At 42.0% G+C, this 20,539-nt stretch overlaps 1 protein-coding gene across 3 annotated transcripts in view; it reads right to left on the bottom strand.

Annotated features, from left to right (window-relative positions):
• Positions 1 to 211: 211 nt before the first annotated feature.
• SHROOM3 (shroom family member 3) overlaps positions 212 to 20,539 on the bottom strand; it is a 293,674-nt gene continuing 273,346 nt past the window's right edge. For 2 of the 3 annotated variants that reach the window (XM_081059496.1, XM_081059498.1), the window contains 4 exons: positions 19,449 to 19,955; positions 16,689 to 16,839; positions 6,769 to 7,041; positions 212 to 2,036 (listed from right to left, as the gene is read on the bottom strand). In XM_081059496.1, the coding sequence (XP_080915622.1) occupies positions 1,668 to 2,036; positions 6,769 to 7,041; positions 16,689 to 16,839; positions 19,449 to 19,955 (1,300 nt within the window). In that variant the 3' untranslated portion in view covers positions 212 to 1,667. The remainder of the gene's footprint in view (positions 2,037 to 6,768; positions 7,042 to 16,688; positions 16,840 to 19,448; positions 19,956 to 20,539) is intronic. The other variant, XM_081059497.1, reaches the window with a different exon arrangement.

The following is a 20,539-nucleotide window of genomic DNA, read 5'->3' as shown; positions in this document are numbered from 1 at the left end:
TTCTACTAATTCCCTGGGAAATGGGCTCTCCAGATGTGTGAGAAGCTGGGCCATCAAAGTGCTGTCTTATTGTATCAATGGAGTCAGACCGTGCAAAACCTCCAAAGAGCAAAGCAATGGCTTTGGATGATTGCTCGTAAGAAACTTCTGGGTGGCCTGTTGGGTCTAAGTTCATCAAAACACAGCTATACTGGGGACCAAAACTAGTTTTGAAGTTCTTAACCAGAAGATATATTTCATTCAGTAATTAAAATGTACTAAGGGGAAAAGGGCATTTGGTACCCTTGTACAAATTTTACTCTCCAGTTCTCTAGGGCTGGCTGTTATGGTACTTTCAGCCCAAATCAGCAAAGGTGGCCACCAGCCGCAGGTCCAGCACATGGGAAAACAACAAAAAGCTAAAGCACAGCCTACGAGTCACCACCTGCTCAAAGTATTAGGCTGTCACCATTTCCAGCAGCTGTCAACATAGCCTGGCCTCTGGCCCAAGCCTCCTTCCATCGTTCCAGCCTGTTGTAATAGACTTACAGCTTGGACTCTCGAGTCCGCTCTGGGAAGTTGTTATTGAAGCATGATAGATAGTTCAGTCTTCAGATGTTGAGGGAATTTTTAATGGTGGTTGATACGTTTGACATTAAAAAAACACTTAATAATCTCACTAAATAGGCTGTGTTTAGCCCAAATCCCATACAGGAAGACAGAGTGAATTCAGTTTTGAATTGTCTTGGTTTCTAACCTTCCTCCTGTGAGACAGGTTGGAGAGTTGCTGTCCTTGTTGGTAAAATTTAGCTTTATCGTCCCACCACAGCGATAGCATGATGCCCTAGGAAATGATGTGATAAACTTGTTGCCCGAAGCCTTCTTCGTGGGTAAGGTCTATGTGTGCCTGTTGGTGGCAGCAGTAAAGTGGTAAAGACCGGCAGCAGTGGAAACTGGGGCTTCCCCATACTCAGTTTAATACAAGCGTAGAAGGTCTACTCGTATCGGTAAAAACAAGTCAGACAAGTCAAGAGTTTAGGAAAAAACAAGTCTCCACGCTCAATGTGACTGTCTTTGGAATTCTTCATTTCATTAAGGTTTTCACAAAATACAAAGTTCAAACATAATTGTCTACGTCCACCACAAAACAGAATCAAATAAGTGGTTAGCACACAAACATGATTTTTTTCATTTTAAAAAATATAAATAACAATGTTCAAGGTTTTACAATTTTCTTCTCTGTGTGTGTCTTTTTAAGGCTTTATGTTGCAAACCCTTCATTAAGGAGTACTTGTCATCAGGACACTCTGCCCACAGGCAGGGAAGGCCCCTGCGGATGCAGTTCCTGAGGGTGACACACACTGATCTCTGTTGCCTTAATCTGTTAAAAACTAAACAATCAAACACCCTCCAAGCAGTTCTCACAGTTTCATTAATTTTCTTTCTACTACGAAGTAATAATAGAAAGGCGTAAGTTCCCAGCAGCATTCAAGCTCTCAGAAGATCAATCGTGAAGGGGGAGAAGGAAAAAACAGGCTTTTCCCATGGATAGAATATTTTCCTTTATCCAGAACCACCTCCCCTCCCCCAAGCCCATATAGTTTAAACAGTGTTTTTACTGAAACATTTTTCAAATTAAATAGTGTTGAAAGAAAGGGTGATTTTTTGGTTGGGTGTTTTAGAAGAGGTTAAAGTGGAGAAGTTACTGTTGGGAAACTACTGCTGAAAGTACGTCCCCCAACAGGAGTCATTTCACTGGTGAGGTTTGGGGGCAGCACCAGGGCCCCTGCCTTGGGAGTGAAGTTAGACGGCAGACTCTCCAGCAGACACTTGACTTGCTCCTGGCCCAGTTTGATCTTGTCATCCAGCTTTCGCTGCTCGATGAGGAGTGTTGACTTCATTTTCACAAAATGCTGGTAATCCTGGAGCTGCTCCTCCGAAAGGTAATTGGCCAGGATGTCCAACACCAGGCGTTCCCTTCGGTCCAGGTTCTCCTTGAGCTCCCGGGCATCCTCATGCTGTCCCGCCAGGACCTTCTTCTTCTCCTTAAGAGAGCTCTGCCCGGGGAGGGGGGAAACGAGAAGATGAGCAAAGGGCAAGGGGATGCAGGACAGAGTCCAACTGGCTGCAAAGACACCTATCACAGGACTGCAAGATATCCAAGTTTCCTTTTCAGTTGTCACTCTAAAGGAGAATTAATTTTTTGACAACCAGTTTATTACTCTTCTGTTTCTCTAACTTGTAAAGTCACGTGGCAGCTTTAATTTGAGAAGTTACCTTATGTTGGCTGGGGTCATACTTGACTTCAGGCTTCTACACTTAAAAGTACAATCAATGATTCCACTTACGAGGTTCTCAGTCAAAGTCATGGAGACCAAAAGTAGAATGGTGGCGGCCAGGGACTAAGGGGTGTGGAAATGGTGAGATACTGTTTAACGAGCACAGAATTTCAGTTTTGCAAGACGAAAAGAGTTCTGGATGCACAATGATATGAATGCACTGAATATTACTGAACTGCCTGCCTTAAAGTGGTTAAGATGGCAAATTTTATGTGTAGTTGATGACAATAAAAAAAAAACTGAAGGGGAGAAAAAAGGCCAGTCATCAAGTATTTACATTTATAGCGGTTCTCAGAATGTGGACCAGCAGCAGAATCAGCTGGGAACTTGTTAGAAATGCAGTGTCAGGCCCCTTTCCACCTGCTGAATCCAAAGCTCTGGAGACGCCTAGAAGTCCCTGGTTTAACAAGCCTTCTAGGTGAGTCTTTTGCAGCTAACGTTTGAGAACCCCAGTCCTAATCCACAACCAACAATGGAAACATTGTATTACCATCTCTAAAGAAATCAGTTTCCATTTTCCAGGTCTCTTTTACACATCTCTAAATCTAACATGATAGAAATTCTATTTAACACTGATGGCAATTTCAGATTCTGAGAGTTCCTTATACAAACCCAATGGTAAGGTAGTTATGTTATCTGTAGGGTTAATATACTTTATAAAAATCTTTATAAAGATTTTTGTTGGGTGGTTATTTTTCTTTTTACCCAACATGCTGACATATAATGACTGTCATTTAAAAATTTTTTTAAATATCATATTTAACCATTTAGACTTTTCAGGCCAAAGTGACTGAGAAACATTAAAATAGAAATTACTCAAGAAATAAGACTATTTAAATCGATACTTAAATACAAATTAGCTTATGTAGGGTTATGAAAATCTCATGTGTCTTTCCCCTACCTTCCCTTGAACTAGCCTGTCAGATCTTACATAATGTCTGGGGACAAAAGTGCAAAGTTGGGTTTAATTTACAAATATCTCCATTCTCATAGGCTTCCTTTCCCTAATCAAAAAAACCACACCTTAAAAAAAAACCCTTAGCAATTGATTTTGAATGAAGACACCTTTCAAAATTCTGTACAGACATAAAGTGAGAACCTTAAAAAAATTATGAAATATTTTAAACAACAGACATCTATAGATAATGGTGTAATATCTGTGTACCTATCATTAACAGTACCAAATCTCAACATGGACATTTTTCACATTTGCTTCAGATTAAAAACAAACAAACAAAACTACAGATTCAGTTGAAGTCTTAACCTATACTGCCTCTAGTTCCCATCTTCCCCCTCCCTCCCCTCATTAGTAACTATGATCCTGAATTTGGCATTTACTGAACCACTTAATTCTTCCTTTTCTCATTCCTGTTGGTACTTTGGTGACAAAGACCAATTGTTACACAAACTAATATTGATGTAGTGTTTTGCAGGTGAGCAAGCACTTACTTGTATTTAAGAGTGTATGTGTGCCTTAAATATTGAGTTGAATTTAATTCTGGTACAACTCCTCTTCCCCTAACTGAAAATTGCTCCAGTTTCTATCTTAGATACCTGCAGCATCTGCCCAAGTGGCCAACAGGAAACTTGGAGTTACTTCTGTTCTATCCTTCTTCTCATCTAATAGCCCAGCTAATTCAAACTTATTCTCTATTCTCTATCCCCATGACAACTGCCTAAATAAACAGTCTGAAACCTTCTTGTTAGACTATGACAATAAGTCTCTCAACTATTAGCATCATGCTATCCCCTCCCCAGGCTGATTATGTCATCAAATTAGGGCCTTGCCGGCCTACAGGCTAAAGTCTAAAGTATGACACAGAAGGTTTGAGTTTGGCTCATGGGAGTCATGGGCCAGAGATTGGAGGATGGGACGAGAAAGAAACTGGGGCATTTATCCCTGACTCCGTCCTTGCCAGGTGGCGGCGGCTGCATTCTCTCACCAAGGCCTCAGCGCTGTGGGACAGCCACAGTGGTTCTGATAAGGGCCCCTTTCCTCTTGCTCCTCCAGGTCTAGAGGTAGGAATGGCTTCCCCACTGATGCTAGCTCTGGAGGGGACAGGGAGTTTTGTTATCCTTTCTCGATTGTCCATAATCCTTCCCGTACCTTCGTGAATACCTCTTTATTATTGTTTGTTTTGTTTTTTACATTCCGCATAAGTGAGATCACATGGTATTTGTCTTTCTTTGTCTGACTTATTTCACTGAGCATAATACCCTTTAGGTCTATTCATGTTGTCACAAATGGTAAGATTTCTTTTTTTTATGGCTGAGTAATATTCCATTGTATATACGAGTATGTACGAACAGCCTCTTTATCTAGTCGTCTACTGATGGGCACTTAGGTGGCTTCCATATCTTGGCTATTGTAAATAGTGCTGCAATGAACATAGGGGTGCATGTATCTTTTAGAATTTGTGTTTTGGATTTCTTTGGATAGATAAATATCCAGAAATGGAATTGCTGGATCATAAGGTAGTTCTATTTTTAATTTTTTGAGGAATCTCCATACTGTTTTCCATAGTGGCTGCACCAATTTGCAATCCCATCAGCAGTGCAAGCGGGTTCTCTTTTCTCCACATCCTCTCTAACACTTGACTTACTGATGGCAGCCATTCCGCAAGTGCAAGGTGATATCTTGTTGTGGTTTTAATTTGCATTTCCCTGGTGATTAGTGATACTGAGCATCTTTTCATGTGTCTGTTGTCCATTTCTATGTCCCCTTTGGCAAAATGTCTATTCAGATCCTCTGCCCATTTTTTAATCTAATTCTTTGGTATTTTTGATGTTCTGCATACCTTTTTTGATTGAGCCATCTACTTCCTGTCTGATACCGGTGCCTACCTACTTTTCTAATATTTTCGATAATTTGCTATTATTAAAAACAAAGCAAGCAATCACTTTGTATTCTAAACATACCAACCATAGGCAAATCAGTTTTTGAACATGCCATGGTCTTTCTTTACTTTGTCTATGATATTCCTTCTAACTGGTAAAGCCCTTCCACTCTTACTTAGTCCACCTGCAATTATGCAATTCTGCTGGACGCTGTTAAGTACCACTTGTGTGAAGCCTCTCCTGGCCTCACCCCACCACCCGAGAAGTGCTTCCTGGCTCTGAGTGTGCTGCTGTGCTGCAGCATGTTGGGCACATTCGCTGCTTTCACACTGGTTTTCCTCACTACAGGGCGAGAGCCTGGAGGCTGGAGCCTGTGTTCCAGCCAGTGTTCGTCCCAAACACACACAGTACCTGACATATTACAGGTTCGCATATGCTGTTTGTTCAGTGGAAGGAAGGAGGAAAGGACAACCCCTCTGAGGCAGGTACGATAGGCAATTTCTAGAATAAGCTAAGGCTCAGCACTTTTACACGAGGAGGGCACTCATTGGGCGTAGAGCTACAGAAAGTTCCTGGGTACGCAGTCACCTTCCTAAATGCTTACCCTCTAGACTTTTTTCATCCCTTTAAAATCTATTTGAAAAAGAGATAGCTTTCCTTTTAATGTAATATATTAGGAGAAATAATTTGGAAATCCTGATAGCATTGAAAGAGAGAGAGCTGTAGATAGGAGCAGGAGCCAGAAAGCAAAGGAGCCTCTTGATGGCTGGAGCGCGTATCACCTCCCGGCATCTAGAGTGTTACAGCTACATTTATTGTCTGACTTCCCTGGGTAAGTTAGTTCCATGACAGCAGGGATCTGCCTGCGCTATTCACAGAATATCCCAAGTACCTAGACCAGTAAGTGGCACATACTAGACACCCATTAACATGTGTTGTACAGATGAGTAGATGAAGAATGCTCTGTAGCAATGGCATTAAGTTCAATAAGGTGAATAAAACTTGGGGTCTGCAGCAGGACTCCTCATATCCTGGCTCCATCACTTCCTGGTCTGCAGTGAGGATTCAAAGAGATGGCACATCAGGTGTGAAACCCACAGTACCTGACACAGACACGTACTTGAATTGTACCCAGCATTACCACCACTGTTATTACCGGCCCAATTCCTTCCAGTAACAGGAGCAGTGGAGACACCTGGGTACGTCCTCACCGAGTGCCTGCAGCCCATTTACCTGCAGATTCCCTGGAACTTGAGCTCACGTTCCTGCGCCCTCTCCTCATCCCTGACAGTTTTGTTCTCGCTCTCTCTTTGTTCAAGGTCAGCCCCCAGCACACTTTTATCTTTTCTGTTTCCAGGATAGAGAGGAAGGAAGAAACCCTGGCACCCGTGTTTTTTACTTCCCTACGTGTTCCCTGAGTCTGCAGTGGTAGCATTACATATTGGCATGCGCGATGCCTTCTTCTGTGTCCTGGTTATCTGTATGTTGGACTGTCTTCCTGCCCCAAATAGATTGTCATCTTCTTGAGAGACGGGATTGTGTCTAAAGGTACTTCTCTGTGTGTATGGTCTCAGAGGGAAAAGTTGTTGAACTGAATCGCGAGACCACCTACCCTTTCTTCGTTACTAGCATCTTCTCCGAGGCCACTGAGGACGTTCTCCACACGGGCCAGGCGCCCCGAGAGGGACAGGAGCAGGTTCACCACCTTGTCCAAGTCCCCAATGAACATCTTGTACTTGTCAAACTCATTGGGCTTGCAGAGCTCACTGATCCAACTCTCCACCTCCTCTCCCAGGGCGTTATTGAGCTTGATGTCCATGAGCAGGCTCCCCTTTGCTTCCTGAAGGGTCTCAAGTTTGTGAGTGAGGCTTCCAATCAGCTCGGCCTGTTAACCACAGAAGAGACACACAGCAGAGGTTAGCGAGCCGAAGTGGTCAGTGGAAGGAGGATTCAGTTCTCCCAGCCACATCCTGTCTTTTCTTTAAAACTCAGCTGAAGGGTCCTTACTCTATATGAACTGCCCCCCACTATTAGGCCACAGTACTCTTTCCTGTCCCTGAATGTCGACAGCTGGCCTTCTCTGAACCTATTCAATTCTCACAGGCCAACACTTGACTACACAGCACCTCTTAATGTTTCCCAGTTGTGTCATGCTGTGTACAGCTCTGCCTTCCTAACTGGTTAACTACTTCTAAGTCTTTTTTAAGACACACTCTCCTTGGATTCTTACCGCAATACCTTACACAAGTAGGGTAAATATTCTTGTTTTACAAATAGTGAAGCCAAGCGTCAAAGGAATGAAGGGACTTGCCCAAGATCACAGAGCTGAGTTGAATGTTAATTATAGAAAGCGTTTATTTTGCAATTACTATGTGTCAGACACTGTGAGACTCCACGTGGATTATCTCATTTCGTTTTCCCAACAAACTTGTACGTAGATAAGATAGCATCTACTACAACAGGTGAGGAGACTAAGACTTAATGAGGTGAAGTGAGGTCTGAGACACGTGTACCGCTAGGTGGGGCTGCCTCGAACTGAAGCCAGCCTGAGTTTAGCGGCCATCCTTGTACGTTCCTTGTAAACATTCACATGAGACCTTTATCCTTTATCAGAATTCAGCCTCGTTCTTTCCACCTCACCCCACTGTCTCCAGTTACCAGAGCTATGTAATTTGCTAGTTTAATTAATTTCTATACATATAAAATAGTCACACAAATATCCAATATATTCAACTGAAGGAACGAAGTAAAGGTCTTAGCTGTTTCAAGTTTGACTTCATTTATATGAAGTGTCTACTACTACTTCGCTGCAATAGAAATTAAACTCCATGGCTTTTGAAATCAGTCTTTCAGTTTTCTCTTAGCCTGAGGTAGTCAGGTAGAAAAAGGATATAATCTTTTTTGGGTTAAAACCTTTTTCTTTACCACTAAAAAGGTTCCGTGTGTGGATATATATATATACACACACACACAAACATATATATATATATATATATATATATATATACACACACACACACACACACATATATACATATACACACACACACACACATACATATACATATATATACACATATATATATATATATATACTCTAAGCTGTGTGGCTTCAGCGGAAACTTGGTACAAAAGGGTCACAATTTCTATGTCAGAGTAAATCTTCATTTTAAAGGAAGGAAAAAAATAGAAATATTTATGACAGAATTGAAGGGTACTGATGACTTTTTGTATGATTTCTTCAGCATCAGCACTGGAGAATACCATAATCACAATGATAAAGGGAAACATTTATTTCTCCATGATCTACCCATCTTGGAGCTGGACCACCAGAGGTACTTCAATCTAAGTAAGGTTCATAACGTGCTTGAAATGTCCAAGTTCTGGCTTTAATGGTGATAGCTTGTTGTCTTCTCAACTTGCCTAATCCCAGAGGCTGAAGGCTGACTAAAAAAATGCCCATCTGCTGCACCATCTCATCATGGGTTATAATCTTTGGCTTTCCTCAAGCTGTTTAGTTGAGACAAAACGCAAAAGACAATTTTAGTAGTGGGAAAAAATGTCTAGTGTGTATTATTCTTCAACCAAAGAGTCTGAGCCCAGAAAAATGCAGGTGGTAGAAAATATTGCTTAGTGTTAATTGTTTAATTTTCCTTCTATTCGCCTAGAAAACTCATTGTTTTCCAAAAACACAGTTCTGGCTGGTAACTATGGTATTTGCCTGCAAGATACCCTGCTAGGTACCTCCAACAAAACTCCCAGAAGGCTGTGGCGATCTTGCTTTGTGGTATCAGTTCCTAGGACAGGAACAGTAAGGACACTGGAATGGGAAGTAGTGGGGAAAATAAGCCATGCTTCCTGTCACATCTCCCACACTCCTGCTGGACAGGGTTAAGACAAGTCAAATGTCATCATTCCTGTTTTTCAGATAGATAATGAGAGAAACTAACAGGTCCATGAAGTCAGGCCAGGAGTTTTTAACCTCTGAGCTTGCATTTTCTAGGCTTGCCACTGTGAATGTCACCGGCTGACACTTTCCTGTAGAAAACCAGATGATACCAAAATCCCAAGAGGTAACTAACTGAGCAGCAACATTCCTCTCACTCCAACCTCAGGAAAGGGCCTTCTGCTTATTCAAGTGTTTTGGGATCCATTTCAACCTCACATCTTGAGAAGTATAGTTTCTAGAAACAGCTTTTAAAAAACTAAATAGTTGAAAGAAAAGAAGGTGTTTTCCTTATTCCTACATATATGACTTCTTTTGAAATGAATACTGTGTGTTCTTTTTTGGAAGGCACTCAAAGCACTTTCATTAATAATTGAATTGACATCATTTAAAAAATTCTCGGTATGGCTCTGAGTCGCTGGTATTTTAAGGGACGGTATGATGAGAACTCTTCTTCTGAGTTTCTGCTCAACTCAGCTCCCCAGTGTTTTCAGGCTCCGTCAATCTAAGCAAGGTTATAATGTCTTTGAAATGTCCTAGTTCTGGTTTTAATGATGCCAGATCAGCAGTGCTGAAAGGGTAGCCACCAAGTAAGCAGAGTTCAGTGGGCGAAGAAGGGCCAAAGAAGGTGACACCACTGAACAGCAGTCGAGGACCAGGCTCAGGCATTTAACGCCCTCAGTCCTTCCTCTGAAGACCCTGCTTTGGTTTTTAGACACCGATGCTGGGCAGAACCGTAAGCCTATCGCTGCAGGGGCTGATGTGGGTTCCGGGCGCCATGGATAAGGAAGAACAGAAGGAGATGGAAGTGCCTAGGACTGATCCGGGGACACGTCTGTGGGAAGGACCAATACACATTTTCACATTTTGTGGCATTTTGATTTCTGAAAGCTCTTTGCTGGGATGTAATGTGATAGATCACAGCTCGGCCATATATGCTAAAACAAGTATACTAAGCAGTCAATTCAGTCACTTCTGGCCCAAATGTTGCATAGTTGGATGGTATTTGAATTTTTTTTATTTTATGAAGCTCTCAAAATATGGAAATTTGGACTTTAAAATAAAGTTAAAAGGGATTTGAATAACCGAAGGCAACAAGGGAAAGTTGGCTGTACTACATAGTCATTTCCTTGCCAGGCAGAGATTTTCCAAAAACCCCACCAACTTCTACCTGCAGAATTCACTAGGGTTTAGGATCCATTTCAAGCCTTCAAGAATTGGGGTTTTGGGTGGGTTTTCTTTTGTTTTAATTTGCAAAATCATCGACATTTATCCACGGAACTTCTGATCTGGGATAAACTGTTAACTTGCCCTGTGTGAGACGCTATTTATAAGGGATCTTTCTCTAAACATAGTTTGAAAGACCCACCTTCCCACCCACCATCTCCATGCAACCATCCTGTTGGGCCCTGTCTCGCCTCCTTGCAGCTCCGGCATGAACACTGGATAGACCAGCAGTGAGGGACCAACCAGCAGTCAAGAGACCCAGCCCTGACAGAAAACTCACCTTCAGGCAAGTCACTTGACCTTGTGTCTGTTTTCTCACCACAGCAAGGGGATAATAATACCTGCCTAAAACTCATAATATTTAAATACTGAGCTCTTTCTCTGTGGCAGGCACTATTTAAGTGTTTTACTATTCAATTACTACTCACAACAACCCCATTAGATAGATACTATTATTATCCCAGTTTTATTGATGAGGAAAGTGAGGTTATTTAACTTGCCTAAGCTTGTGCGGCTAGAAAGTGCCAGAGCAGGGCTTCAACCCAGGTCGTCTGGCTCTTGGTCGTCAACCAAGGTTCAGGCTTTTAATCACTACATTAAAATAGCTCAAAAGAATATTACGAAGCCCAAATAAAATAAAGCTTGTGCAAGCACTTTGGAAAAGATAGAAGTATTACACATATTCCACAGTTATTTTGTGTGTGTGTGTGTGTGTGTGTGTGTGTGTGTGTGTGTGTGCTGTCATTAAGATTAGGGAACAATCTGAAGAGCATACAACACTCATTTTAGGTAGATGCCTGCAGGGAAATACTCAACTTCCCCTCCACACACAACTTTGTTCTGACAACTTGTACTGGCACTGCTGCCAAATACCCAGTTGGCTTCTGCTGACTGACTTTCTTCCTCTTAAACACGAGTAATGCAGGACTCCTAACCACATGGCTGGGGTTTAGGGACAGAGTGGAATCCAGGTCCCTGGAATAAAAACTAGGGAGGATCCAGGCATCAGCACTTGGCTGTTTTCTTAGCTGAATTTTACCCAGAGAGAAGTCAATTTCTGAGGACAGAAATTGAATCAAACCTCCATCTCCTCTTGAATCAAACCTCCATTTCCTCTTGTGTAACCCGAGGAAAGCACAAAGATCATGGGGACTCGCTCGACTGCCATTTCAAATATCTTCTAGCATACTCTCTGTCAAGAGTGGTTCTTTACCATTTTCTCTCAGAAAGGCTTGTGACCAGAAAGTTATCATATTTACTTAGTCTCTTGGTATCAGGAATCTTTGATACATAAGAAACAATATTACATTTCTTTAAATTCAACTAAACTCATCTCCTACCCTCCCTAAATGACCTTCCTGTTCTCCCCATTTCAGTCGTGACTGTCAACTTGGCCAGGAACTTGGGAGTCATCCTTGACTCTTTCCTTTCTTCCATGCTCTACATCTAATCTGTTACCAGGCTCTGTCCGTTTTACTTCCTTTATTATTATTATTTTTTCTTAAATCCCATCTGTTTATCAGTACTCCTACTGCATGCCCTTAGACATGTGCCATCACTATCCTGAATGGCTGTAACACCTTCCCAATGACTCTCCCTTCCTCCTGTCTGACTCCACACACAGCTGCCAGACTTCTACTATGCACATGTCACATCGCCCTGCTTGGAGGTGAGAGGCGGTGATGTGTGTTGGATGCTGGCCAGGATAGCATAAGCCCACTACAGCCTTTCTCCCCACTTGTTACAGCAAACATCCCTATAAAGTGAAGTCGGGCAGGGCCTTGGGGAGGGGAGCCAAACGTGAAGGGCAGCTCAGAATGGGAGGAGTTTCCTATTTCTCCCCACCTTTTTATATTCTGACTCTAACCTGAGGAGAACCCCAGGGCAGAACTACACAGACTGCAGCGCAATGCTAATAACACTGTGAGAAACGCCCTGTCTTTAAAACCAGAGGACTAGAAAAGGGCCACTGTGAGCTAAAGAGTGGAGGGAAATCCTGTTTTTAACTCTCCCGTCTCTCTTTTTTGTCTCCCAGACCTGCCCCCAAAGGATGGTTTCACACAGGCACTTAAAATCCCACGAGAAAATCCTTCTTTCTGGTCCGAGGAACTAGGAAAAGGACCGTATGGTCTAAAGAGTATGAGGGAAATCCCCATTATTTTTTTCTCTTTTGTTGAGGGTGGTCCCAGCCATGTAGAATGGCACAAGTTGCTATAACCATGAGAACTTACTTGTCTTTCTAGCCAGAAGCCCAGGAAAAGGGGCTGCTGGGAGCAGAGTGTGGGGAAAATACTGGACAGGAGAAAGCTGGAAAAAAAGATCCCCATACTCTGTGTGCGAACTGGCATAAATCTTAGGCTCACCCTCAAGCTGCATGAGTGTGGGACAGACCCCAAGTAGTATAGCAAAGGCTTTGAGAACTGAACATGCTAGAAACAGCTACCCAAATCTCAGGCAAAGCCCTGAACAGTGCACGTTTGTGTGGGACAGACCTATTTAACACAGCAAACGCTCTGAACACGGAACTGACGTTGGAACCACCACTCGAAGGTGGTACAGAACTTGTAGTCTCAACCTGCCTGCTAAAACAAACAAACAAACAAAATCAACATTCTCCAGAGGTTTTTAACAGAACCCGGAGTTTCACAATGTAATACTCACAATGTTCAGAATACAATACAAAATTACCCAACACAAAAAGAACCAGTAAAATGTGAGCAATCTCAGGGGAAGACAATGACCAGGCGCTAACACTAAGTAGAACCTCAATGTTAGGAGGACCAAAGCCTTTCAAACAGCTTTTATAACCATGCTCCGTGGTAAAAGTAAACACTCTTAAAATGAAAACAGACGTTCTTGGCAAAGAAATAGACACTACAAAAAACTGACTAGAAACTTTAGAATTGAAAACTGTAATATTTGAAAAACAAATCACTGGCAGAATGGAAACAGGAAACTCAATGAACTTGAAGGTAGACCCATAGGAATTATCTAATCAGAAGAACTGACAGAAAATAGATAAAAAAAATAAAATAAACAGAGCTTCTGGGACTGGTGGGGGCAATAACAAAAGGTCTAACATTTGTATCACTGGAGTCCCAAACAGAGAAAAGAACAACTTAGTGCACAAACAATATTTGAAGACATAATGGCTGAAAACTTCCTGAGTTTGGGAAAAGACATACATTTACATAATCAAGAAGCCTGGCAAACCCCAAACAGAATAAAACCAAAGAAAATCAGGCCCATACACATCATAATCAAACTACTAGAAATCAAAGATAAAAATTTTGAAAGCAGCCAGAGAAAAACCACATTGCACATAGGAGGAACACGTATTTAAATAACTGCACATCCCTTATCAGAAACCATGGAAGCCAGAAGAAAGTGGAACAATTTTAAAGTGCTAAAAGAAAAAGAACAGGCACCCCAGAATTGCACATCCAGTGAAAATATCCTTCAGGAATGACAGCGGAATAAAGACATGCTTACATCAAGAAAAACTAAAAGAATTTGTCACCAGCAGACCTATTCTAAAAGAAATGCTAAAGGTTAAGTTTTCTAGGCTGAAAGGGAGACAGACAGAAACTTGGAATATTAAGAATGAAGGAAGAGGAACAGAAATGGGCAGCTGTGAACCATCTGGGTCACTACTGATGTCTTGGGGAAAGCCAATTCTGAGAAACAACAGATTCTTTTTGCCTTTTGGAATTTTCTACCCAGTCTCTAAGCCAAAGCCTTTTTTCTTCAGAATAGAGAATCATGGACTCTGTTTAAGCAGATTTTTGCCAATAGATATGGCAGGGGTTAGCCAAAGAATTGAAAGCTCTGATATTAAATTGTTTTTAGTGTTTGTGTGTGTCAGAAGTTCAGACAATGAAAGTGTTTCAAATTTTAAGTAACATTTATATTTACTTGGAATATTATACTTCATTATCCAGAATAAATAAATAATAAATATAGAATAAATAAATAAATAATATAGAATATATAAATAGAAAATATATTAAAGTAGAATTGATTTTAAAATATTAATTTTAATTTTAGAAATATTAATAAATCAGTTCCCATTGATTCAGTGAGTTTCATGCCTAGAAATGCACCTTAAGTTATTAATAACTTTAAATATTAGGTAACAAATTATTACTTTGTAAAAGTTGGTGGGGGGCTACACTCTGCCTCAGAACAACCTGGGGAATGAATATTGATCAAAAGCATCATTTTTTAAAATCATTGTTAGAAAAGCTTGTTGTATATCAGGAAGAGAACTGCATTTCAACTTTATGCTGAACATATTAATAGAGGTCTTCAACTCATTAAAAACGTCACATATTTCCTGTGTTTCCAAGTCAGATATGCAAATGTAAATGACACTAATGAAAATTCTATTACACATTAATAAACTTGTTCATTAAAAAAAAGCAAAAAAAAAAAAATTTCAAAGAGGACTCCATTACCACAGGATAAAATCTGAACCCTGCAGCGTTTCACACAAAGGCCCATGAGACCTCCATGACATTTTGGCCTCTGTGGATCCTTCCAGTCTCATCTCCCACTATAGAAACTTCCTTTATTTTCTAGGTCTGGTAATTCCTAATTTAATCATTTTGTTTTACATCCCAAAATATCAAACTACTGGAAGTACCTTTCTTCAATATGCAAACAAACTCCCTATGTTTTTTCACAGCTCTATGTCTTTTCCCATGCTGGTCCCTTTGTCTTGAATTCCCCCTTCTTCTGGTCCTGACTCATTCTGATTACTTCAGTGTAAAATGTGACAATACAGGGATCAGTGGTTTTGTGAAAATAAAGGATATAGCACTATGTTAAAAACAACAACAAAAAACATAGTCCACACCTAGAACATAAGAAGTGCTCGATAAATGGTACCTAACGTTATTTCCCATGAGGAGTAACCCTCCATTCCTTCATATTCTCAGTCTAAAAATCAATTTTGCCACACAATCCTCAGAGTGAGAGGGTGATAATAAAGTGATGAAAAATTGTTTAAAAAATAAATTAAGATGGGGAGGAAAAAGTAAGAGTAAAGCAGTGTATGTCTACATGCAAACCACCACCACAAACTGCAAAATGTTCAGTTAAAGATGTTATGACAAGTCGGTACTTGTAATGGTGTTTCTGTAACTGACTCTTTGGGATAAATATAGAGAGGCCCGAGCAAGGTGTTTTATTCCCCTGCCCAATCAGAGGAACCATTAAATGGGGACACTCAGCAGCACTGAGGTAGGGGTATGCCAGGAGGTGTGCTATAAAGCAGGTGCTTAAATGGGAAAACCTTGGGCTGGGAGAGCACGTGTCACTACCTGGCTGCATTAGCATGTCAGCCATGCTCCATGAGCCCATGAAGGGGAGCAGTACAAGGGACAATACCACTGCTGGAGGTGCTTCCAAATCTCTAAGTCCTCCTGCCCCTAATCCTCTGCTCCCAGGGTCTATTAGCCTGTAGTCTCATTCCATCACATAAAGACGAGGACATGTATTACATGCTTAGGACATGTATTATGTCCTAAATGAAAATGGAATCACATAAGAAAGTTTCTCCTGGAATTGGTACCACTGAGAACCACTTACATTCCAGGCTCAGCAAGAGGCAAGCTTTAGCAGAATCTTTTTTCAGCATGCAGGCCTGAGCTGTATGAGGGCCATACGCATGGTGGCAGGCAGCCTCTCTGGGGCTGTAGGGAAAGTGGAACGGCAGGAACTTTCTCTCCTGCAGGCACAGCCCAGCTCAGATCTCCTCGGCATGTGGGAAGATCGCAGCAGCAGCGTGGTCATTTTCAAAATGCTTAGCATTTCAAATTTCTGTAGGAGTATCAAATGCTAACAACTAAATTCCAATACTGTGCTTTCAAGCTACACTGGGGTATTGCAAAGAGAGTTGGGGAATCTAAAGATTAACATTACCTTTTCCCAGAAGGGTGTTTTTACCATCCATCTCTCCTTCCTTAAAGTTTCTATATTTTCTAGTTTTCCTTTTGACCATGAACCATGAGATGAAAATTACACAGGCTGTTGGCATTGGCTGGCCAGCTCTGACAAATGCTGGGGTCCCTGTGTTGGACTAGGCGGCTGGGGACCTGGTTTCTAGTCCCAGCTCTGAGACTTCTACGAAATAACTTATTCTCACTTAACCTTCACTTTTGTCATTTCTATAAATGAAAGTGACAGGTGAGCTGTGAGGAAATTGCTCCAAGTGCCATGTACGTCCCAAGCCCCGTGGTGATGTGGGTGAGGGTGGTGATGTGACAGGCCCCTCCCCTTCTGCCTGAAGGGGCCAGTAACCCTGCTCGGACCTTCACTACCTTTCGGAGGAGAGAACACAGGTCCCAATTTTGTACCTTCTTTTCGTTGACATCTGCCTGCTCCTCGTCCTCATTCACCTCTTCTGGCATGTCTTTGATTTTGTTCAGAAGTTCAGCCTTGGGAGCAGACACACTGTAGTAGGCAGGGCAGTTGACCAACATCCCCACGGTGTCCTTGTCGTCACTCCTGGGTCATAAAGAACAAAAAATATAGCCACACACAGTGCATCCCAGAAACTCCATTTCGCCACCTGTCTCCATTCAGAAATACGTAAAAAATCCTATTTCTTCCCAGGAATTAGGATAAACTAGCTCATAAATATTGACCATGGGTAGGGCTCTTGAAGCCAGATAAACTCGGGATGAAAACCATCAAAGGAAGTATTGGTAAGGGGAGGAGTGGGAGTCAGGGCTGGACTTGCCACAGGACTCTGGCCAAGTCATTTGTCCTCTCTGCATGTCCGTCCTTTTGTGATAAATGTAAGAATGTTACTGACTCCGTATTTCACAGAAAGACAATGGGGAGCCATGACTCAATCAATGTGAACATATTTTAAAGGTGCTGTATAAGTCTCAGATTGTAGGTTATTTCCTACTCTTCCAGGGTTACCCATTATCTTTCTGATGCCTACTATAATTGTTATTGGAACGCTTATAAATTCTTTTCTTGTAAGCCTAATATCCCTTATAAGCCTGGAAAATCTGGACCTTGCTGGTCAATGAATACAAGAGGTGAAATCTACTCACTGATTGCACAGCAGGGGGGTTTCCAGGCCGAGAAAAATTGGGTGTTGAGAAACCTGTTTTCCAGTATTCCTCTTTTACTATAGTCCAGCTGCCTTTCAGACTATAGGTCAGATCCTATCCACTCCATAAATAACTCTATGGAAGTATGTTAGGTTCTCTTGAAGAGGTATTTCAAAACTATTCAATCCTGTGACATTATTTAACACATAGACCATCATTTTACTATGGAATAAAGAACCACAAGTCATTTTTACTAGTTTCCTATTTGATGGGGCTATTCCTCTAAACAATATAATTACATTTAATCCAGTTAATTGAAAAAATAGGAAAAAGGACTTTTGATATGTATTTTTTTCCCCCACCAGATATATTCACTGTGTTACAAATTAGCCTCGTAGGCTGTTTGATAACTAAACCTCACAATGGCTATTTTCAGTCTCACACACAACAGAACGATGCTCATTTTCACCAGAAGATGGCGCAGGCCATCCTTTTGAAATTCCTCCTGCAAAAGCCATTTCACTTCTAGATTGACGAAAGAACATACATTCTGAACAATAATGCTAGGAAATGGCTTTTCTAAGGATGTACTTGTAAATTACTTTGGTCTTTCTACAGCCAGTGTTCAGAGACCAGAATGAAGTGAGCGGAAGCCCCCCTAACTTTGACCTACCACAACCACTCATGGTGAACTGACTGGCACACCCCCATCTTTGGGCCCCGTGTGGTACCCAGTAGATTGCCTTGCATACTGTAGGTGCTCAGTATGTGTTTGCTAAACATACGACTCTAGATAAGTCACTTCACCTCAATTAGTCTCTGCCAAATCTGAAAAAGAAGGGGATGGAGAAAGTAACTGACTGTTCAGGCCTTGTATTAGTACGATAACATATCAAAGAACTTTTAAGAAGCTCTTTACTTTCTCCCCTTCCCTCCAAATTAAAACATGGCATTCCTGTTAGCAATTTATTTAGGTCATTTGGAAATTTCTAAACTGTAAGCCCAAATTTAGATGAAATGCTCTGTTTTTATTAGTTTGGAAACCACTAACTGTGGAGCTCCAATCTGCCAATCCACAGTTTTCATTGAAAATTAAAAAGAAAATAAAAAACACTTTAAGGAAATCAAACATGCAAGAAAATATTGTAGTCTCCCAGGAGAAAGCAAAAGAATGAAAAACAGACTGCCCGTGGTACGTTCACCCCATGGTTGGACGCTGGGACACGTCGTACCCAGCGTCCAGGACAGTAAACGTGCAGCTCAGGGAACTTCAGGAGCAGAGGCTCACGGGCTGAACAAAACCATGACAGTGCACCCCCATTCACACCTTTCTTGATTTTCAGAGCATGAGCAAACATTCACCCTAACTCTTCAAAGGCGAATGTCAGTGTAGTCAATAAATGTACGTCTCTAGACTCTCGTCCCTTTTACAAAGACCGCATTGGCCGCCGCCGCAGGGAGGGCTGAGCTCACTGGTTCTACTTGCTCCTCTCTGCACTGACCCCTATGGGTGTCTCTGTAATGGTACCTCTGTCCAAGAATGGGAAGTGGCGCGTTTGCTGAGTTAGGGGCACAGTGTAATCACTGAGATAGCAGGCAAGGTCACGGTGCTGACTTCAAACACAGATGCCATCACTTGTGTGTTCTATGACTTCAGCGGGGCACAGTCCTAATTTCCCTGTGCCCCCTCTTCTAAAATGGAGATAAAATTGGTAGCTACCTCAGAGGTTCTTGTGAAGATTAAAGAAGATGATGTCTCTATAAGGAAATTAATATAATGCCTGACACAAAGAACATGAACAACAGGTATTAACAGCAATTATTATTATTACTACTATTATTTTTGATGTTGGGCACACGCCTGCTAACTCAAGGTCAGTCTGTCCCACATCCTACTCCTCAGAGCCACTCCCCTAAGGCTGAGATGGAATGTCACTCTTTGGTCAGCATCTCCGAAAGCAGGAAAAGATCAGGTAAGTAGTCCAGACTTATCACCCTGTAGACGGAGTTCATTTGGAAGTCTCTTTGGGGATATTACCAGGGACTTACCTCTTGCCTTCATATCCTGGGTAGCTGACAGTTCTCTGCATGGCCTTCCTCTTTACACTGTTTTCCTGCAGCAAGTTAACATCTCGGGGAAACAAACCTTCCATCAAATCCATAGTTGTCTTCATTCTGGAGTCTGGATCCAAAATGTCTGCCAGAGATTTGTCTTGGTGGACAATTTCCTTGGCCAGAGCCTCTGTTCTGATATCTTCTGAGGTCTTCTGAGGACCAGAACTGACATTCTTTTCTAACTCCTGAGTCCCACTGATTGGGTCGTGGACGAGGCCTTGGGTCAGGATGGGAGGTGGCTGCTCTGGGCTTGGCTGCCAGCCAAGAGACCCGGCATGTTGGGGCAGAGCACCAGTGGTGGAGGGCGGGCTGGTCTCATTGGCCTCTGAATCCTTGATAGAAGTGTGAGATCTGAAAGCCACTACCTGACTATCAACCAAATGGGCCGCACCAGGCATGGGCCTTTCCTTGGCAATTGTCACATTGGCAAATGTGCTGGAGCTATTGGAGATATTAAAAAAAAAAAAAAGAGTGGTAAGAAGGGTGAAGAGGAGAGGGTAAAGAAAGACTGAGGGAGTTTTCACCATCAGGGCTGTAGCTTCCCACATCAGGAGTGGGGTGGGGTAGCCACACTTCTGAAGTTACTACCCCAAAACTGTAGGGTCCTAAAGGGCCTTCAATCTAGCCCACTAGTTGGTCACAGTGAGGTTGTGTGACTTTAAGGGGGGGATGAATCCAGTAGGAATTCAATTTTGGTGAACGTTGCTCTCAGGTCCCAGAACTTTCTGAAAGGTCCAGGTGAACAGAGGGTAGTGGTAAATCACTCTGGTATTTAGAGGGAGGTGCTATCACAAAGGTGATAGCAGGCAATGTGGTTTTTTTTTTTTTTGGTGTTGTGAAAGATAAGTTGTCCTAAGAAGCATCTGTTGGGAAATGCTTCGTCCGCATTCTTCTGACTTCCAAGAACAGGTTTTCCCTAAGTATTACTGACCTTTAGCCCTACTCTTTATTCCTCCCTATGGACATGGAGTACCTTTGGAAAGAGCAGCTGACCATAGCCCATTCACAGCCCAGCCTCCTCTCCT

The sequence above is a fragment of the Rhinolophus hipposideros genome (genome assembly GCF_964194185.1).
Source record: "Rhinolophus hipposideros genome assembly, chromosome: 1".
NCBI lineage: Eukaryota > Metazoa > Chordata > Mammalia > Chiroptera > Rhinolophidae > Rhinolophus > Rhinolophus hipposideros.
The sequence above is the reverse complement of the archived record's forward strand: the minus strand, read 5'-3'. Positions and strand labels throughout refer to the sequence as shown.